General features: G+C 44.3%; 1 protein-coding gene and 1 pseudogene across 1 annotated transcript; both read right to left on the bottom strand.

Annotated features, from left to right (window-relative positions):
• Positions 1-10541: 10541 nt before the first annotated feature.
• Positions 10542-22453, bottom strand: LOC109896706 (ankyrin repeat and SOCS box protein 13-like; annotated as a pseudogene).
• On the bottom strand, positions 18270-21581 carry asb13a.1 (ankyrin repeat and SOCS box containing 13a, tandem duplicate 1). The gene is made up of 5 exons (XM_031832727.1): positions 21489-21581; positions 19405-19561; positions 18905-19039; positions 18495-18686; positions 18270-18403 (listed from the first exon to the last, which is right to left on the bottom strand). Exons 1-5 carry the CDS (start codon positions 21579-21581, stop codon positions 18270-18272), a joined length of 711 nt encoding a protein of 236 aa, XP_031688587.1.
• Positions 22454-22536: the final 83 nt, after the last annotated feature.

Here is a 22536-nt window from a genome sequence, read left to right as displayed (position 1 = left end):
ACACACACACACACACACACACACACACACACACACACACACACACACACACACACACACACACACACACACACACACACACACACACACACACACGCTAATAGCGGGTCTAGCAGGAGAGGGGTGGGGTGGCAGAGGGGTTACCTGGCCCAGTTCCAAATGCATACAGCAGACATGTTAAAAAGCTCTGGCTGTTCCACATGGTAAAGGAGTTACGGCAGACATTAAAAGGTTTTCTGGGTGCTCGGTTTCCCTCCCTCCAAACGCTGCATTAGTACAGCTAATGGGCCCAGGGCTCTGGCAGTTCAAACACACCGGCCAGCTCACTCCCTGCCGTCCTAGTTGGTGATGACTTTCCTTTCCCTTTCTTTCCTCCCCCTGTCCTTTCTGCCCTCTTACTCTCCCCTTCACCATTTCTTCCTCCCCTGTCCTTTCTGCCCTCTTACTCTCCCCTGTCCTTTCTGCCCTCTTACTCTCCCCTTCACCATTTCTTCCTCCCCTGTCCTTTCTGCCCTCTTACTCTCCCCTCCTCCATTTCTTCCTCCACTATCCTTTCTGCCCTCTTACTCTCCCCTCCTCCATTTCTTCCTCCCCTGTCCTTTCTGCTCTCTTACTCTCCCCTCCACCATTTCTTCCTCCCCTGTCCTTTCTGCCCTCTTACTCTCCCCTCCTCCATTTCTTCCTCCCCCTGTCCTTTCTGCCCTCTTACTCTCCCCTCCTCCATTTCTTCCTCCCCCTGTCCTTTCTGCCCTCTTACTCTCCCCTCCTCCATTTCTTCCTCCCCCTGCCCTTTTCTGCCCTCTTACTCTCCCCTCCTCCATTTCTTCCTCCCCTGTCCTTTCTGCCCTCTTTCTCCCCCCTCTTCTCTTCTTCCTCCCCCTGTCCTTTCTGCCCTCTTACTCTCCCCTCCTCCATTTCTTCCTCCCCTGTCCTTTCTGCTCTCTTACTCTCCCCTCCACCATTTCTTCCTCCCCTGTCCTTTCTGCCCTCTTACTCTCCCCTCCTCCATTTCTTCCTCCCCCTGTCAGTTCTGCCATCTTACTCTCCCCTCCTTCCTTTCTTCCTCCCCCTGTCCTTTCTGCCCTCTTACTCTCCCCTCCTCCATTTCTTCCTCCCCCTGTCAGTTCTGCCCTCTTACTCTCCCCTCCTCCATTTCTTCCTCCCCCTGTCAGTTTTGCCCTCTTACTCTCCCCTCCTCCATTTCTTCCTCCCCTGTCCTTTCTGCCCTCTTACTCTCCCCTCCTCCATTTCTTCCTCCCCTGTCCTTTCTGCCCTCTTACTCTCCCCTCCTCCATTTCTTCCTCCCCCTGTCAGTTTTGCCCTCTTACTCTCCCCTCCTCCATTTCTTCCTCCCCTGTCCTTTCTGCCCTCTTACTCTCCCCTCCTCCATTTCTTCCTCCCCTGTCCTTTCTGCCCTCTTACTCTCCCCTCCTCCATTTCTTCCTCCCCTGTCCTTTCTGCCCTCTTACTCTCCCCTCCTCCATTTCTTCCTCCCCTGTCCTTTCTGCCCTCTTACTCTCCCCTCCTCCATTTCTCCCTCCCCTGTCCTTTCTGCCCTCTTACTCGCCCCTCCTCCATTTCCTCCTCCCCCTGTCAGTTCTGCCCTCTTTCTCTCCCCTCCTCCCTTCTTCCTCCCCCTGTCAGTTCTGCCCTCTTTCTCTCCACTCCTCCCTTCTTCCTCCCCCTGTCAGTTCTGCCCTCTTTCTCTCCCCTCCTCCCTTCTTCCTCCCCCTGTCAGTTCTGCCCTCTTTCTCTCCCCTCTTCTCTTCTTCCTCCCCCTGTCCCTTCTGCCCTCTTTCTCTCCCCTCCTCCCTTTCTTCATTATTCCATCCTTTTCTCTCGCCTATTACATTTCTCTCTCTTTGGTTTGGTGGTACTCTTAGACAAAAAGGTACTAACTAGAACCTTAAAGGGTTCTTCGGCTGCCCCATAGGAGAACCCTTTGAAGAATCCCTAAATCTCTCGCCCTTTCCCAGAAGCATTTAGCCCAGGACGTCTGACCCCAGCCTGTCTGTCCCTTTGAGCCCCACAGATGTTCTGGCCCGCTGGGTCTCACGTGCCCCAGCAACAAGGTGTGTCCACTCCATGAAATCAGTTAAACCGTGCAGGGCATTTTCCTCACGCGATGCCAATCTGTAATGAAAATGTGTTTTACTCAACTGGAACGCTCATTCTCAATTCTCAATCTATTTCTCATAAGAATATCTAATAAGAGAATTCATTGTTTTGCATCCAAAAGTCCTTATAAAAGTGAATGTTTGTCTTTATGGCCATTGTAGAAGTACAACAGAATAGTAGCAGTCAGTAGTACTTGTGTTCAGCACAGGTGATGAATATATGGTCTTGTCACTGGTGAGTCACAGATGGTCACAACTTCTCCAGATCCACTCCTTCAGCAGCAACCTGAACCAGCAGGAACTAAGGAAGGGCTCTCATTAGTTCCTCTGAGAGGGTTTACTGTCATCCTGCTCTGGTGTTCATTTACTTCCCAAGCAGGTGTCAGGTCCCCTTTCAAAGCCAATGTAGTCTAAAGTAGGTGCCTCACCTCTTAGAGGGCAGCAACAGTGCAGCTGTTTGAGTGAATGAGGACTAGTCCCAATATAATAAGAAATGTCTCATGTAAAAAAAACAAAATACATTTTGATCATGTGTTTCATCTTTTGTCCTGATCTCGTGCTTCAATTATGTGTGTGCGTTTTCCCCTGTTTTCAATACTCTCCCCATATACCCTACACGTTAACCAGCAATGAAGTAGAGATAACCTGGCTGGTATTGGGAAGGAGAGGCTGATGTTTTGTATGAAAAGGCTCTTTGTCTGGTAGTGCTGGACCCTGTTGAGCATACAGTTCTAATGGCTTTGTCTGTATGTGTGTCTGGAGTGCCTGAGTGTAAGAGTATGACGTAACAGGGGAAATTACACGTCTAGCCAGCAAAGCAGATGTGAGACAGAGGTTGGAGGGGCAGGGAGAGGGTGGAGGTGGACGTCTGCCTGGAAGAAGTAAACTGGGAACGTACAATGTCAATGTATGGTGGGTGCTGGGAGGCCTGGGAAAGCGTTGGTCCAGGCGTCAGATCAAAGGCTCCAGGAGAACAGTAGTGGGTATGTGTGTGTTGGTGTCACTGTTTCGATCAAGACAGTACGGTCCATAAACTAGCAGCAGGTGTAGCCACAGACAAGGGAGTCTTCCAAAGGAGGCCTGGATTGGAAAGACCCATGGGTTGGGCAGATGTTTTCCATTTGAATTCTAAGGAAAGGGTGATGAAAAGAGAGCGAGAGAGAGACATAGGGGTAGACTAGTCCCCTACATCTCTTTTGTATAACCCTTTTCCAGACAAGAGAAGACCTTGGAGAGTGTGTGTGTGTCAGAGGAGGCTGATGGGAGGAGCTTGGAGGACTGGCTCATTGTAATGGCTGGAATGGAATATATTGAACGGAGTCAGACATATGGGTTTGATACTGTTCCATTTATTCCTTTCCATCCATTACAATGAGCCAGATCTCCTAGCTCCTCCCACCACAAACTCGCTCTCTCTCTCCAAGGTATTCTCTTTCTGAAACCATTGGAGAGTTGCTTCATCTGATTGCCTGGAAAAGGGTTATATAACCACAGTAACAAAAGAGATGTTGGAGGGAAAAAGCAACGTGTGTCATTCCAAGATCTGGCATAAACTGATAGCAGCACTTCTAAAAAACACGATGGACTAACTACAGGGAAGGGGACCTCTTACTGTGGATCTGATCTGTGGTCGTTTCATTTTGTGGTTGTCGTCATATGTAAAACAGTCCAATAACTACCAGAGGTTTTTCCATCATTAATGTCAAATTCATAGTCTCATAAAGTGATGTTACCTAAAGATAGTTGAAAAACTCAGGAAATGTTGAGAACCAAAAAGCACTTTCAATCAGCACTATATTTTCAGACACATTACCTTCTGAGGGAGTTTTAAGCAGGTAGTGTTGAACAATCCATGTTATTGATAGTCTTGTTTTAAGTCCTTTGGCACAAACCACTCGACTTGCATGATCAATGAAAAAGTACCATGTTTGTAGTTCTTGGACAAACTGTTGAAACGAACTGCCACTGACCCCCTTTTTAAGAATTTAACCTTTGACCTTTCGTTTGTTGGGTTCAAAGTCTGAAAACCCACACCTGCCCTTCTAAGAGCCCTGGCCCCTACACCTCAACATGGCACACACATACACACTCCAGAACATCTCTCAACAGTTTGTGTGTTTGTGTTTGTGTGTGTGTCTGTCTGTGTGAATTGGTGAATGTGTGCGTGGTCGTGTGTGTGTGTGTGTGCATGTGTCCGGCGTCAAACTCACTCTGCTATGACCATTGTGATATGTCTGAAGTATTTTAATTAACTGTCTTTTAAAATATTCCTAGTGGGTTTTCCTCCCGAAAACTGAGACTGAGCAATAAAATCACAATAACATTTAGGACTGCCAGCTGGCCGTGCTGAAACGTTAAAATGATCACACTCACAAACACACTTACAGCAGAGTCTCTTATTTCACTTGCCTGGTGTTGGAGCTTTCAGACACCCACAGTAGACATTAGGCAAGTTGCCTTTAACGGAAAACTGTGGACGGTTAAGTTATTATTATTTCATGTTTTTGGTGGCTGGGATTCCAATATCTCTCATAGCCAAGACTATTGCCTTACCAGACTGAGACAACCTGTGGTTGCATTTTTTTCTAGTCAACCACCATGTAAGGAATCCAGACATTACCCAATACCCTGTATGGTTCCTGGGGACTACATGTTGTAGACTAGCAGACATGTCGATACTCTGTGTGAGTCCGACAGGTCTACACTCTTAGACAAAAGGGTTCCAAAAGGGTTATTCAACTGTCTCCATAGGAGAACCCTTTTAGGTTCTAGATAAACATTTTTTCTCTTAGAGTGTAGGTTGTAGGGGGAGTTCTTATCAATCCTAAACGTGTGATGTAGCAGACAGACTTTTGTCAATACTTGTGTGAGGAAGGTATAGTTTCGCTCTGATACTTGTGTGCGTGTGGGGTTGTGGTATAAACGTGATGTCAGCTTCTCATGGTCCAAGGTTGCCTGTAGTGTGTAGGAATGAAGAAGCACAATAAACTAGAGCTGGGAATTGCTAGAGACATTACAATACGATATGATCACAATACTTAGGCGCTGATACGATATTTATTGAGATTCTCACAATGTATTGCAATTTGTGTGTGTGTGTGTGTGTGTACACACAGTAGTGGAAAAAGTACCCAATTGTCATACTTGAGTAAAAGTAAAGATGCCTTAATAGAAAAGTGAAAGTCTAAAAGTATTTGGTTTTAAATATACTTATACATCAAGAGTAAAAGTATAAATCATTTTAAATTCCTTATTTTAAGCAAACCAGATGGCACCATTTTCTTGTATTTATAGCCACAGGCGTACTCTAACACTCAGACATCATTTACAAACTAAACATGTGTGTTTAGTGAGTCCACTAGATCAGAGGCAGTAGGCGTGACCAGGGAGGTTCTCTTGAAGTGCGTGAATTTTACAATGTTGCTGTCCTGCTAAGCATTCAAAATGTAACAAGTACTTTTGGGTGTCAGGGAAATGTAATGAGTAAAAAGTACATTATTTTCTTCAGGAATGTAGTGAAGTAAAAGTAAGAAATATAAATAGTTAAGTAAAGATACCCCCAAAAAACTACTTAGCTAGTATTTTTTACCTAAGTACTTTACACCACTGTGTGTGTGTGTGTGTGTGTGTGTGTGTGTATCGGAATGTGAGGCATGCGGCAGATGTCCCATTGGGCCGTCCTGGACCCAACTGATGACTACAGCAGCTGGGTGACCCTCTCACTCAGTCCGCCTCACACGGCAGGCACCGCCTACTGACCCCTCACAGCTCTTCTGGGGGTCATAAGGGTGGTCCTGTGGCATAAATGGGGTTAGGGTCTGGGGGGGAGGGTGGGGTGGGGCAGAGTCAGTTCCAGGAATCAGCCCCTCACCTATTCTCATCAGCACCACTTTTCCAGTTGTAAGAGAGGTTATGAGGTAAACTTTCCAAATGGAAAATGGGAAAACGGGAAAACGGGACATCTTCAACTGTCTCTAGTACGGGTAACAAGTGTGAGTCAGAGAGAAAGGACACACACACACAGATGGAGTAGAGATGAGGTAAAGGTTGTCCTGTCTTGGGGGTCATGGTTGAGCAGTGCCAGGGTAGAGGATCTGAGCTGGTCTCTGTGGTCTCCAGGTCAAAGGTCAGGGCTCTGAGGACACAACACAAGACCCACGCCATAAAACTCATAGTTAGAAAGATGTATGGTGCAGTTAGCCTGTGGGAGGCATCCTGTTAAATCAGACAGTTAACAAGGACACACGCACATATGCCATTTACCTCCTATCACTCTTGATGTAAGCCACATGCCACTGAACCAGCTAGGGAAAGAGAGCTGAGAGGAGATATATGTGCCTGAAGAACGTCAGGAATTCCAATCCCTGAGCACTAACCAACACAATCACCTCAAAATAAACAGGCCAGACCCTGAATGAAGTGGCAGCACCAGTCACGGCACTAAGCCCCAAATAGAAGAACTATGTGATACCACTATACTGAGACAAAAACTCAGTCGCAGGTGTAAATATTTCCCCTCAGCACCTTTCAGGCTGTTACTTAGTGGCTAATATTATCTCCATATAAACACGCCTTAAAAAGCAACAGCCGTGAATTAAGGCCACTGAAAAAATGCTGTGTTGAATCAAACCTTGAATTTGTCTTTAACATCGTCGCCACGCAATGGACAAAAACACTCACATGAAAACAAACCAGACGTGTAATCACTTACTCAACTCAACTTTCTTATGCTTGTCCTTGGTCACTAAGGTCTTTAGTTAGGTCAGTGAAGAAGAGCAGGGTAATATAGTACCTGTCCTGATGCACATACATTGAGCAATACATTTCCCCCCGAAAACTATTTTTTATCATCTGCATGAATCAGCAGGTAATAAACAAGACCTTACAAGATAACATAACGGTCTACACAATGTCTGACTGTGCAGTCTCTTCTATAGCCAAAAAAGACACATCTCCCTCCTTCTCCTCCTCCCGTTCCCCCCACTAACATACTTATTACACCTGTACCGAGAACAACCTGTCTAGTTGACACTGCTTTCCTAGTCGAAATAAAACAGCTAAAACAGTAAATCCAGGTTGGGCAGCCTGTCACACGTTGTCATTATGGTGGGCGATAAAATGTCAAATTGATGGTTGTGAGAAAGAGAAGAGGCCTATTAGCAACAGGGAAACAAGCTGGAGTACATTCTGTTCTGGATCACATTGTTTCTCTGGCCAGCTCCACCAACCATCGGCGGAGAAGGTAGCTTCAGGACCTTATTCTACAGCCATACAACCAGACCCATCGTTTCCCTTCTAAAGGCTGATGTAAAAAGGGCTTTAGAAATACATTTAATTGATTGATTGATTGATTGATTGATTGATACAGGGAAATTTGGGTTACATACAACAATGTGAGTCTGCATTTTTATCCTTCACCCAAATATGTGTTCGGCCGCTCACAAAAAACCCATTGTGCACCACAAGAAAAGGAACAAAGGAAATCAGACCAGTTTAAATACTTGACTTCTGAGAATGTGTGGATATTTAATGTGCTTTTGTGAGAAAGGGGTAGTTGTGGGGTATGTGTGTGTGTTTGCATATATGTCGGGTGTGCACGTGAATTTTGCCACTAAGGTGTCAAATACCCATAACCAATAGCTTTGACAAAAGGCACCATTTGAACACAACTGCAGATGTAGATGAAGGCCTCTAAGGAGGGAAATAACCGGTTCCACATTTGCCGCTTTGTCTTCTTGAAAAAGCCCACAGCTCTTTCTTAAATGTCTGTTGTACGTACTGTGGTTGCCAAAGGACCCCAAGGTCTCAAACCAATCCAATCAGCATTTAGCTTTTCTTCTTTATCTTTCAATCGAGTGCAGGCTTGAAGCACGAAACGCTGAGACTTGTTTACAAAGGAAAATTGGATATTGGAGAGACGGGACAGACTCATACACAATCAGTCTGTGAAAGACTAACTGTGTATGAGTGTTTGTGAGAAAAGTAAAGTGTAATTGTGTGCTTTTTTCCCCTGCATTTCTAGTCAATAGTGCCAGTCTGGGCCCTCCTGTGCTCCCTGGGCTAGCCCAGGACAGTCTGTCCATCTGGCACCTCCTGTGCTCCCTGGGCTAGCCCTGGACAGTCTGTCCGTCTGGGCCCTCCTGTGCTCGCCCAGGACAGTCTGTCCGCCTGGGCCCTCCTGTGCTCGCCCAGGACAGTCTGTCCGCCTGGGCCCTTCAGTGCTCCCTGGGCTAGCCCAGGACAGTCTGTCCGTCTGGGCCCTCCTGTGCTCCCTGGGCTAGCCCAGGACAGTCTGTCCATCTGGGCCTTTCTGTGCTCCCTGGGCTAGCCCAGGACAGTCTGTCCATCTGGGCCTTTCTGTGCTCCCTGGTGTATGTGTCATTGGAGAGAAAAGGAGAAAGACTTTGTCTGGGAAAGAGAAACTGCTGACTTCACCCCCACTGACTGAACTGGAGTAGTACTGTGTATGGTTAGGAAGCAGGGTGGGGTAGAACTGGCCTGGGGACTCCCTATAGAAAATATAACCAGATGGTTGGGTCATCTGGCCACTCGCTGTGCTTCTGGGACGTGTGTGTGTGTGTGTGTGTCCGTCGGTGTGGCTGACTAGACAGATGTGCATATTTTCTCCGGCTGGAGGAGACGAGACTGTTTTACAGTAAGTCTGGATGAAGACGCCCAGCCGTAGGCCTTTTAGATAAAATTCTCTGGAATACTGACTTATTGACTTTTAATTTCTGACGTGTTAGGTGGACTTGCTAGATGGTGCTTGTACTTCAGGCTAAAAAGGTATTAAAGCTAAAGAGTTGATCCTTCTAACCATGTTGAGTACCAATCTGATTGTAGCTATACTGCAGTGAACTGCTGAAGAGGTCCCACGTGACATCTGAGCTGTGGTTTCAGACAAGGCCATAAACAGGTGTGCCTCGGTCTTTGATGATCTTTTCAGTCAAATACACGTCCATTCAGCCATACAGAGCAGAATCACTTCAAAGAAGAGCTGCTTTCAAGCCAGTATTCTCCTCCCATTCGCCGTGCTTTATTCACCAGTGCAGCGGAATAACTCAATCCCACCAGTCACCCTTAAAGCAGATTTAGGAGACACACACACCCAAAATGGTGCCTCACAGCCTCTTACTCTAACAAGCAGACAGAGTAGACGGTCTGGGCTATGTGTGCTGTGTGTTGTAGTGCCTGACCAGTTCTGAGTTATGGTGTGGTAGTGATTTTCCTTCATATGAACTTTTAACCCATTGTTATAATTATATGGGAGTGGAGAAGCAATAATTACACCAAGCATTTAATAACTGGTCCGGGGCCAGTTTTGTTGTTAGTCCCATTATGGTTAAGGTGAAGACTTAAGTACAGGACAGGCTGGTCCTAAATCATTGCTCATAGCTGAAAGTAACTATCAGAGTCCCAGCTTGACACAAACACTGTCTCACATCTGCTCCTCGTTGAGTGGAGGAAGGATTCCTAACTGGAAGTGAAGAGCTCGCCCAGTGAAGCCTAGCAGACCATCACAGCATCAAGTCTATCTCTCCTCTAAAACACACTGAGCCTCTCAGATTCCCGCCTGATCTATCTACATCCATCCTTAATCCCCCCCCCCCCCCCCAAGGAAGTTTACAAACTTGTCTACAAAGAGGTGAAGTCTCTCATTGCTAACAAAGATGTGAGGGTAATACACATTGGCATATCTACTGAGAGGTTGGAGTTCAAAGGTTGAAAGCTAACTAGACTAACTCCATTCCACTGATAAACCTTGGTAGATCTCCGCGATAGTACAGACAGATGTCATCTAGGAAAGCACATCAACGTGGTTTTTGTGTTAGGTGAGCAACAGAGGAAGTACAGGGAAATACAGTAGTCCCATCCATCTCAATCTTTAGCCTTTTGTTCTGTAATCTAAAGAGGGTGGGTGAATGAGTGTATTCTCACCTCACTCACGAATGAGCGTATTCTCACCTCACTCACGAATGAGCGTATTCTCACCTCACTCACGAATGAGCACGTTTTAAGCCTTTTATTTATGCTAGTCTATTGATCCATTTCTTCAAATGGATAGTTCCAAGGTTCACTATATCTCCATATCAGCTCAGACAATTCAGGAAAACAGATGTACTCACAGCCTCTTGTCTACTAGTGCTGGAGCAAATGTTTCCCTTTTCTCAGAGACGCAACATGGCCTGATGCTCTGGCAGTGCAGATGCTTTTTAACTTGACGAATGAGCGAGAAGATTGATTGTTGTTTAACAAATTCCTAACCTATGGCACATCCTAGTGGACACTGGACAAAATTATGGCTGGAGATCCATCTTGTTGCTCATTTCAATTTCTGTTCATCATGATATTGGCCTACTCTAACAGTTGACCCAATTTAGATGAATGAATCAAGATTATCGTAATAAAATCCAAAAGGCAGCGAGCATGTCAACAATGTCATTCTTAAACACACAATGTCAGTCTCACAGTATACAGAGTCATGTATGCATTTCCAGGGAGGATATATTAATTACAATAGTATTTGACTGACAGATTTAAACAGTAACACAAACATGTATCATAATAAATAAATATTTGTAGCATTCTTAATACCCAATACTGATTCACGAATATACTTTATCAAGTGTGGGCAGCTAGATCCATTCAACTTTGATGTTACATTGCTTGATGGATAAAATAACCTCTGTTGGCTGCACAGAACCAAATACCTGATGTTTGAAATCCCTGTGCAGATACCTTTGACTGGTTTTGCCTTATCTGAACAGCCAGAGAAAGTGCCTTTGAAACAGGTGTATCATTCCTTTTAATAAAAGGCTGATCCAAAATCCCCAAATTGCACTTTTTATTTGTTCAAATATGTTTTAACTGAACATTCTTTTCATGCCTGTTGTCGTCTCCTCCGTCTGCTTCATCTTAATGTTAAGACGGAGAAAAATGCTTTCAAACCATCATCTACATGGTCAGCCTATTTTAAGACTTAGCAGTAGCAGATCCCTTCTGGACCGGGTCCAGTTATTTTAACAAGCTTTTTATTTATTTTTTAAAAAGAGGGTATTTATACTCATTCCTTCATGTGAACAGGGAGGGCTCCAGCTATTTCTGCTCCTGAGCTTATTTATGGATGTGTTCTGGATGGTTGAAACGGTAATGGATGAGGCCGCGTTGTTTCCACGGAAAACAGTTCCAAATAGGTTCCTGTCGTGGTAGAAAAAAAAGAAGCTCTCGAATGCCGCAAGCGATGATCTAGCAACCTTAACACTTGACACACATGTTGTTTACTCAATAGACCAGCAGACATGCTGTCTCAGCACAGATTTGGAAGGGAGGCTAAATGGGGGGGGCTGTTAGAACTTATTGATGATACTGACTTAAACGGATCAGCGTTCCGTCAACGGGACAGTTGTAAACCATGCAGTGCGTTGTCAAGATCGCAGATTTTAGAGAAACAACAAATGTCGGTACATATAAGTGTTTTGTATTGGCTGAAAGCTTAAATTCTTGTTAATAGAACTGCACTGTCCAATTTACAGTAGCTACTGTGAATAAAATGCCATGCTATTGTTTGAGGAGAGCTCCTAACAACAAAACACTTTTTTCTTCGCGATAGGTTTGATAAATTCACCTCTGAAGGTGAACTGTGAACTAACAATCTGAAATCTTGCACTGATTTATCATCCAAAGGGCCCCAGGGATAACATGAAGTGTTGTTCTGTTAGATAAAATCCTTTTTCATATCCTAAAAAAATCCATATAGCATGCACGATCGATTTTGTATTTCCACTCGTTCACCTTGCAAAGAAAGGAATCTGTGAAAATCTCACCCTAAACGCTGTTTCAACGAGTCAAATCACATTTGTATCTATTCCTCAGAGATCCTAGAAGGTAAAGAGACGTCACCATTTCATTAGGGGTGTAGTATATCCTATAGGACACCATATTTGGTCAGAGAGCAACGCCTTCATGGCACGCCGATGACGCGGGCGGCCATCACTTGAACGACTGTATCTTTGTCAAATAAGCACCAATCAGGGGTCAAACAAAGCTAGTTAGATAGCCAATGAGCTGGGCTTTATGGGAGCCATGTATATGTTGTAAAATGTAGCTACTAAACTAATACGACAGCATGCCTTTTCATTTTGGACAACAATTATAAGGATATTCAGAGTAATGAAGTTATGAAAACTGGTTGTTTTGCAAATGTTGAACTTATAATATGGCTACTAATACTTGGAAAGCTAAATCAAAGTCCAAATATACAGATTTGACGATATTCTTGCTGAAAAATTGAATATGAATGCGAATGTCTCCTTCACGATTTGCCAAAATGTACCTAGGGACTTCACACTAAAAGTCTTGTTGTTCACAAATTTTTCAAGTAATCCATCTGAAACTTTCCACATACACTGCTGCCATCTTGTGGACACCATCGGAATTACAACCAGAGTGATGGCTATAACTACGACCTTTCTCTTGCATTTCAAAGATGGTGGTAGAAAAAGAGAGGTCGTTTTTTTCTTTATATTTTCTTCTACCAGATCTATTGTGTTATATTCTCCTACATTCAATTCACATTTCCACAAACTTCAAAGTGTTTCCTTTCAAATGGTACCAAGAATATGCATATCCTTGCTTCAGGGCCTGAGCTACAGGCAGTTAGATTTGGGTATGTCATTTAGGCGAAATTTGAAAAAAAGGGGGCTATCCCTAATTACTTTTCGAGTGCATATTTTGCTTTTCGAGTGCATTCAAAAACTTGACAGTTCACAAAACGGGTTAAACAGATGCATTATCTGAGAGGATAGTCACTTCCGCTGGACTTTAAGCGTTTTTTCAACATAATTTGTCAACATATTGTGACGTGGAATCTATATGGAAAACACGTTCATTTTTGGTTGAGATGGAGATGTGAATCCAACATAGCAATAATTAATTTGTAGACAAACTGGAATTAAAGCCAGACTAAGTCAGTGGGCCAGATGGAACTATCCAAGCTGAAGATAAATCTCCTTTAAAATGTTGATATTTGGTTGTGTTGTCAACAAAACACAATTCAATATTACTTTTGTAACACAGTAAAACACCTTAACTTTAGACTATCTTAAAAAAACTAATGTAACATTCAAACTTGAAGTGAGTAACACATCCATGACCACATTTAGAGGTTACTGTAATCATATAAAGCGTGTATGTGCAAGATAGCGTACATAGATCACAGGTCTGTGGAGATCTTCACAACTTCTGTAATAATCTGCACAGAATCTCAAATGGCATTGATCTCTTGCACCCGTGTAGTTTTGATGTCATCTCAACTGAAATCCAGGTTATATGGTCCTGCTATTAGATTAAGCACAGTGATTTATCAATAGCTGACATTGTATTCCCATTTGAGCTTTGTTGTGCTTTAAAAATGTTGAAAGCGCAGCAATAAACATTTGGGTGACAACTTTTTTCTATTGGAATTGAATTTGAGTGGGTCAATATAGGTTGTAATCTCATTGATTAACATCTCAACCAAATATTACCAACACTGAAATGAGGTCGTGTGGCCAGTGGGGAAAGATTAAATAGGTCATAATATTTTAGAAACACACTTTGTGATTAATGCACGTTGCCTTACATAGACATCATGTTGATAACAGACATATTCCTCTGTTCCCATTATTAAGACGGGTTATGTCAAATAATAACAGTATCAATACAGTGACCAGAGATATCGTGCAACTCTGAGGAATCCACACACACTCATCACACACCCCAAAAACAGACACCGTATTCAGGCCTGGGCCGTCTCAGCTATAGCGGATGCAACAGATCAGAGGCACCAACAGTAAAAAAAACAGGATCGTTTCCCATGGTGTTTCTCTGCTGCCTGGATTCCACGTCTGCCTCAAACACATCCAGTTGTCAGGTGTGGTTTCCGTTCCGATGTCAGGGAGGAATCTGGGATACACAGTGACATCTGGAGAGTGTCAACGGGAACGCCGCTCATCCTCCTGCTGCAACACCGTTTCTCATCCCTGAGGATGTGCCGGAGATCTGGGATGTGTTGCTAACGGTTGTGTTGTTGCCGCGTTGTCATGGCATCTAAGATTCTGGTGTAGTGTCCACAGACGGTGTTGCAGAGTGGACAGGATCAGCTGCCAAAACCACTTCCTCTCCTCCATTTATTTTCTCCTCTCCCCCTCTCCCTTGTTTTCCCTGAGGGCCTCCATTTGTCTTTTATGTAGGTTTACAAGATATGGGAGTTCAAGGAATAAACTGTATGTAAAAAGTCCCCATTAAAACCTCCTTATGCTCCTGTTCTTTAAATATGTATCTAATGTGATGATATGGCACACATTCTGAAGACATCAAAGAGAAAAGTGCTCCGCTTAAAAATACTGCTTGTTTGGAAACCTGTGCATTGCTGTATGCATATTATTTTGATGAATCTAATCTAGTGGCATCTAAGGTTCAGACTGTAGCATTTGGATTATTATTATTATTTTTTTTTAAAGGTTTCAGTCTCTGAGCTTCCTTCCTTCACCTTAGTAAGATAATGGTATCAGGGTCAGCGGTAACATAGGAAGCGAATGATTTGCTTTGGTATGTCCAGTTGAACTACGACCTCCAGAGCTCTGCTACCCAGCATCGCCCTCAGGGTCACTCTGCTCAGCTGCTGCAGACTCAATGGAGTACCTACAGGCAGACAACCACAAAGGTTTATGGGAGATTTAGTCTATCCACAACACTGGGATAGTATTCAAGAGTCAATACACAGTCAGCGATATATGTCCCGTTTAGTATATTTAAAGACTGGAGCTTTTGAGCAGGGATATTATGTTGATGTTTGCTTGCATAACCCAACAATAGGACTCAATAAAACATGAGTTGAGCAAATGTTTTAAAATGTATGTCACAATGTCCTTGCACTTCATGAAATAAAGTTTTTAATTTTCCTTACAAGAGGTGTCTGTGTCTGATGCCTAGGATACTGTTGCTGTCTGGCTTCTCGCACAGACCTGGTCTCACATTCCACAAGTGACTCCGTGGCAGAGGAATCTGTCTGGGTCTCATCATCAGTTACTGACCCGTAACTAAACTGAATGTTATAGTACTAATTGATCAGCTTCAGGGAACATGAGTAGGATAGACATTAACTTGAGGGACAGGACAGATGGACTTAGTCTATGTTCAAAATACTGGAGAAATATCTTTCTGACGTAAGACTGAGTATTGTCAGGGGTTAACGTAAGCTGGTGTGGTTTGGTATTGCATCCTAAAAAAATAAATATGCTTCTGTAAATAGATATTTATCATAACCACATGTCAGCCGCATGAAAAATGGACTTGAAATTGGGTGGCATATTATAGATGCTCCAAAATGCAGCGTAGCTCGAGGAGAACACTGATATTTTTCCAAGGCAATGATGACTGGCCAAGACTGGCGCGCGGACATCAATTGAGGCTACAAGTAGACACATCAATTCAGGCTACAAGTAGACACATCAATTGAGGCTACAAGTAGACACATCAATTCAGGCTACAAGTAGACACATCAATTCAGGCTACAAGTAGACACATCAATTCAGGCTACAAGTAGACACATCAATTCAGGCTACAAGTAGACACATCAATTCAGGCTACAAGTGTAGGCAGAATGACAATCGCAGAACGTCATTAGACTTTCTGGTGTTTTAACAGGTGCTTCTTTCCATTCATCAAATGGTTGGGGCAGAGCACTGTTTGGCTGTTGGAATTCATTTGTGAGTGGACAAACATGCACGTGTAGCCTACATGATGAAAACATCATGACTGGTTGTGTTCATGCCACATTAAGTTAAATGACAAATCGTTATTACTAGAACCACAGAGATCCTATTAAATGAATATGGATTCTACTTTATATGTCATTCTATAATTAGGCCCATAAAAAAACAGGAAGAAATTAAATCTACCTTGACCTGAGTATTGTGTACCAATTAAGAAGTGTTCAAACAGCTGTTTTTGATGGGTTCAACATCATCAAGTTCTTATTTTTTATCAATTTCTTTTACTTTTCCACCACCTGTAACTTTCTGATCCTGAAATATTAGCAATGGGCACCACCTACTGGTGACACTGTGACATTGCTTAGAAATCCTGGTACAGCACATCTATTGCTTAAAACTGGTAACTGTGGTATAAAAACCTCTCTCACACTGTGACTTACTTTCATAAAACTCTAAGCAGAGTGCAGCGGGAGAACCGGGATCGATGTAGTCAATAGGCTTCTTATCGTTTTTGTCTTTGGCGTAGATGTTCGCCCCAAACTCCACCAGCATGTCGATCATGTCAACACTCTTCACTTTAGCAGCATGGTGCAGGGCCGTCTTGTGCAGCCGAGCATAATTCACTTTGGCACCTGAGGAAGCAAATGACACGCAAAAGAGGTTATTACTAAAGGTGCACTACAGAGTTGAGAACTCAAACCCAGGGTTTTATTCTCTATTCAGGTCTTTATTCATTGTGTTGTTCTTCTTCACAATCAGATAATTAGTTGTTAGAGAGTGTTATTCTCAAAATGCTCACCTGCGTTGAGTAGCGCCTTGACACAGGCCGTGTGGTCGTTGGCACACGCCATGTGCAATGGGGTCCCATAGTACAGGTCATATGCCTCCAGACTGGCACCTTTAGCGATCATGATCTTCATTCACAATGTCAGCATTACCTGGGACACAAGAACAGACTGTCACAAGTTCTCAAACCATCTTGATGCGCGCTCATCCTACACACTTACCCCCCATGCAAGCTTTGTGTAGGGGTGAGGTGGTCCGGGAAGAGAGGGTGGGGTTCACATTGGCCCCATGCTCCAGCAGCATCCTCACACAGTCAAAGCTCCCAACCGAGCAGGCCTCACACAGAGGGGTGCTACCGTCCGTGTTACGGGCATCCACCTACAAGACAACACAGCCATCATATGTCCTAATTAACTATAAAGAACACATGACTTTCTCTTGATCTTTAACCTGCGTTGAATCTGGGTCCCACCCTTCTATATCTATGACTAGATATATCCTTTATTATTTTAATTATTCTATGGCGACCTCATTTATTGCCGATATTTCTCTTATCTCTCTCCCTCAACTTAGTGACAGTCTCACCTGTGCTCCAGCATCCAGTAGCAGCCTGACACACTGGGTCTGCCCCCTTTCACATGCCTCATGGAGGGGGGTGATGGAGTCCACAGCCACTATGTTGACAGAGGCTCCGCTCTGGATGAGTTGCTGCAGCTGGGCAGCATGTCCCTCGGAGGCCGCCTCGTGCACCTCGGTCCTCTCTGACCAGCAGCCTGGGGTAAAGCCACAGTCATCAGCCAGAGAGCAAACAACAAGAGAATACCTATTGCTACATAATCAACCGGCGCGGGGTGAGTGCATGCTAGATCATCTCTGGTTGACATCACATTTTGCCATCGTAAACCTTTACTTGACAATCTATATGGACTAAAACACAACATGGCACATATGTAGCTGATTTACGTTGCTGTTATATCATGAACACATGCTTGCTAGCTATGACATGCAGTAACCAAATGGATGCTAGCATACAAAACCGAAATACTTTCATACGCACCTATGTCTCCAAAGAAATACGGTCTGGCAGTTTCAACCTCCATCATTTGGTCAAATCCCGTTTTATGTTGAAAAACGGTCAATTACGTCCCACGAGAAGTAAACAAGCACATTTGAGCTGTGTTTACATGCGGCACTGACACATCACGTGACTGATTTTGACATGACCTTTGGTGGATTTGAGAGCATGCTGGGAGTTGTAGTAGAAATGTTTTGTCAAAATGTTCATATTACTGCAAAAGTAGAGGACTGACATTGTTTGGCTTTATTTTCCCTAACCATGCTAAAACAAGCTTTCATCTCTATAGAATATTAGAACAATTGCAGCAGGCCTTCTTGAAATGTATTTTACAATGTGTTACTGCTTATAACACATCAATTTGTGTGTGTGTCCCACAATTTGTATTTGTGTGTGTGTCCCACAATTTGTATGTGTGTCCCACAGTAAACAAAACATATGAAGATGATGAGATGTGTCCCAGCTTAGTATTCAAGCTTTCTCCCTTTTCTGATATTCCTTTGGGAATCCATCCACGAGTCAGTTCATAAGGCAGCATCAACACCCCTCACAGAGAATGTAGCTGATGGTACGTTGAGATATGTCCAGTTGACCTACGACCTCCAGAGCTCTGGTACCCAGCAACGTCCTCAGAGTCACTCTGCTAAGTTGCTGCAGACTCAGAGGTGTACCTAGAGATAATCAGACAGCCACAATGACTAACAAAAGTCACATAAGGGATGGAGAATCACAAATGGAAAATATTATTGCCTCTAGACTTACTTTCATAATACTGTAAGCATTGTTCAGTGGGAGAGCCAGGCTTGGTGTAGTCTATGGGCTTTTTGTTGTCATTGTCTGTGACATATACGTTGCCTCCAAAGTCCACCAGTAACTCAATCATGTCCACCATCTCTACTCTGGCAGCATGGTGGAGAGCCGTCTCATGGAACTTAGCTGCATTCACCTTGGCACCTGAACAGAAAACACATTCTGTTTACAGTCGATGCTTACATTTCCTCAGGAAAATGTGGCTTTGTGGCAGATTTGTGAATGAAATTCCACAGTGTCCATCCAGCATAGCAAATACTTGTATGTAAAACATATTCATAAACACTGTAGTCATACAGAGCCATTGATATGAATACAGCAGTCGCCTGAGACAATGTTTTTCTCTTTGTCCCCATCCTCACCTGCTTTGAGCAGCACCCTGGCACAGTCCACATGTTCCTTGGCACAGGCAGCATGTAGCGGGGTACCGAACTGGAGATCAAAGGCCTCTAGCAAGGCTCCATGTGCTATCACTAGCCTCACTATATCTGCATTACCTACAGTATAGACAGATACGAAACGGTTTCATTAGATATGAAGTACTCACACATATCTATACACTTACGGTGCATCCTCCTCACACCCATCCCTTCTCTTGCACTCCTACCTCACTCGCCCTAGTGCTGCCCCTTATCTCCTTACCTCTTCCTCCAGTCCTCTTACCTCTCCTTCTGCTTAAAACCTATTCCACCAGTCTCTTACCTCTCCTTGTCCTGCTTAACACCTATTCCACCAGTCTCTTCCCTCCTATCCTGGTCAGTCTTTCCTCACTTGTCCTGTTTTTTCCCTCCTCCAGTCTACCTGACCCTGCCTTATCACCATTTCCCCAGTCATATACCCCCTCATCATTCCCCAATCTTACCCTTTATGCAGGCCTCATGCAGAGGAGAGGCAGTGAGTGCTGTGAGGGAGGGGTTGACTTTGGCTCCATATTCCAGCAGCATCTTTGCACACTCCAGGCTCCCTGCAGCACAGGCGTTACAGAGAGGAGTGCTGCCATGGATGGTCCTCACATCCACCTGGGGGAGAGGGGGTAAAGAGGAAGGGATGGAGAGATAGAGTGAGAGGGACCACTGCTGCTACACATGCTGTAGGTGTATTGGTGCATCCTGCTACCCAATATGAAATGTGTCATTATCTGTCTACAGCGCTATATACACTGCTCAAAAAAATAAAGGGATCATTTAAACAACACAATGTAACTCCAAGTCAATCACACTTCTGTGAAATCAAACTGTCCACTTAGGAAGCAACACTGATTGACAATAAATTTCACATGCTGTTGTGCAAATGGAATAGACAACATGTGGAAATTATAGGCAATTAGCAAGACACCGCCAATAAAGGCGTGGTTCTGCAGGTGGTGACCACAGACCACTTCTCAGTTCCTATGCTTCCTGGCTGATGTTTTGGTCACTTTTGAATGCTGGCGGTGCTTTCACTCTAGTTGTAGCATGAGACGGAGTCTACAACCCACACAAGTGGCTCAGGTAGTGCAGCTCATCCAGGATGGCACATCAATGCGAGCTGTGGCAAGAAGGTTTGCTGTGTCTGTCAGCGTAGTGTCCAGAGCATGGAGGCGCTACCAGGAGACAGGCCTGTACATCAGGAGACGTGGAGGAGGCCGTAGGAGGGTAACAACCCAGTAGCAGGACCGCTACCTCCGCCTTTGTGCAAGGAGGAGCAGGAGGAGCACTGCCAGAGCCCTGCAAAATGACCTCCAGCAGACCACAAATGTGCATGTGTCTGCTCAAACGGTCAGAAACAGACTCCATGAGGGTGGTATGAGGGCCCGATGTCCACAGGTGGGGGTTGTGCTTACAGCCCAACACCGCGCAGGACGTTTGGCATTTGCCAGAGAACACCAAGATTGGCAAATTCACCACTGGCGCCCTGTGCTCTTCACAGATGAAAGCAGGTTCACACTGAGCACATGTGACAGACGTGACAGAGTCTGGAGACGCCGTGGAGAACGTTCTGCTGCCTGCAACATCCTCCAGCATGACCGGTTTGGCGGTGGGTCAGTCGTGGGGTGGCATTTTTGGGGGGGCCGCACAGCCATCCATGTGCTCGCCAGAGGTAGCCTGACTGCCATTAGGTACCGAGATGAGATCCTCAGACCCCTTGTGAGACCATATGCTGGTGCGGTTGGCCCTGGGTTCCTCCTAATGCAAGACAATGCTAGATCTCATGTGGCTGGAGTGTGTCAGCAGTTCCTGCAAGAGGAAGGCATTGATGCTATGGACTGGCCCGCCCGTTCCCCAGACCTGAATCCAATTGGGGCGGCAGGGTAGCCTAGTGGTTAGAGCGTTGGACTAGTAACCGGAAGATTGCGAGTTCAAACCCCCGAGCTGACAAGGTACAAATCTGTCGTTCTGCCCCTGAACAGGCAGTTAACCCACTGTTCCTAAGCTGTCATTGAAAATAAGAATTTGTTCTTAACTGACTTGCCTGGTTAAATAAAGGTAAAAAAATAAATATATATATAAAAAAATTGAGCACATCTGGGACATCATGTCTCGCTCCTTCCACCAACGCCACGTTGCACCACAGACTGTCCAGGAATTGGCGGATGATTTAGTCCAGGTCTGGGAGGAGATCCCTCAGGAGACCATCCGCCACCTCATCAGGAGCGTTGTCAGGAGGTCATACAGGCACGTGGAGGCCAAACACACTACTGAGCCTCATTTTGACTTGTTTTAAGGACATTACATCAAAGTTGGATCAGCCTGTAGTGGGGTTTTCCACTTTAATTTTGAGTGTGACTCGAAATCCAGACCTTCATGGGTTGATACATTTCATTTCCATTGATCATTTTTGTGTGATTTTGTTGTCAGCACATTCAACTATGTAAAGAATATTTCATTAATTCAGATCTAGGATGTTATTTTAGTGTTCCCTTTATTTTTTTCAGCAGTGTATTTAGCCCTACTGTAGCTGCCTCACCTGAGCCCCTGCATCTAGTAGCAGTCGAACACAGTTTGGATGTCCCTGGATGCAGGCATCATGGAGCGGGGTGATATTGTCTACTGTCACCATGTTTACAGATGCTCCACCCTCAATCAGCTGTTTCACTTGAAGGGCCCTGCCTAAGGACGCCGCCTCATGCAACGCGGTTCGGTCTGCCCAAAACCCTAGTAGGAAAGGGAGAGGCTCTGGCTCAAACACGACCTGCTGCGTATTTACGCATTGGCCGCGCAATTATGCGTTAATCCAAAAAACATTGTTGGGCAGTGAATAAAAGCAAACATATTTACATTCACCACCTTTCCGTCCATAATTGGTATGTATGTAGTTCAGATTGAAAAGTTGATAGCCAGTTTGCCCAAATCGAACACTCACCAATATCTCCAAAGTTCGAACGCCGTGCCGCTGTCATTTCCATTATTGCAGGATTTTCCATTGGGAAATATTAGCGTGACAGATAAACAAAATCAACATGAGTGCACTAGGTTTATTTTTGTTGAAACAGTCCATGTGACTATATTTGTTATGACAGGGAAGCAGCAGAGACTTCTGGGAGTTGGAGTTCTAAGCGTGAGGATGACTTAAGTACGTATTTGCCCACCATGTTATAAGAGCTTTTTGATTTTGTAGACAGTGCATTTTACCATTACACTAACGGTTACAAATAGGTTGCCATATATCAACCAGCCAATACAGGAATTCAGCAAATCCAGAGTAATTTTTGCACTTCATTAAAGGATGGTCTTTGTCAAACGAATCAGACTGTCTGTTTTTAGTCCTGCATCAATGAATAACACAAAAGGTCCTCTTCAGTGCAGAGTTCATAAATGCTCCAGCAGACAGTTTAGGTTGATGATATAAAATAGTATTAAAGAGGAAGTTTCAAAGGCAAAGAGCAGCTAACCGATCGCTGCAGCTGTACATAGTCTATTGGTAAATAGCCCACCCATTTTCACCTACCTCATCCCCATACTGTTTTTATTTATTTACTTTTCTGCTCTTTTGCACACCAAGATCTCTACCTGTA

The sequence above is a fragment of the Oncorhynchus kisutch genome, linkage group LG9 (genome assembly GCF_002021735.2).
Source record: "Oncorhynchus kisutch isolate 150728-3 linkage group LG9, Okis_V2, whole genome shotgun sequence".
NCBI classification, from domain to species: domain Eukaryota; kingdom Metazoa; phylum Chordata; class Actinopteri; order Salmoniformes; family Salmonidae; genus Oncorhynchus; species Oncorhynchus kisutch.
This window is presented reverse-complemented; position numbering and strand designations above follow the sequence as displayed.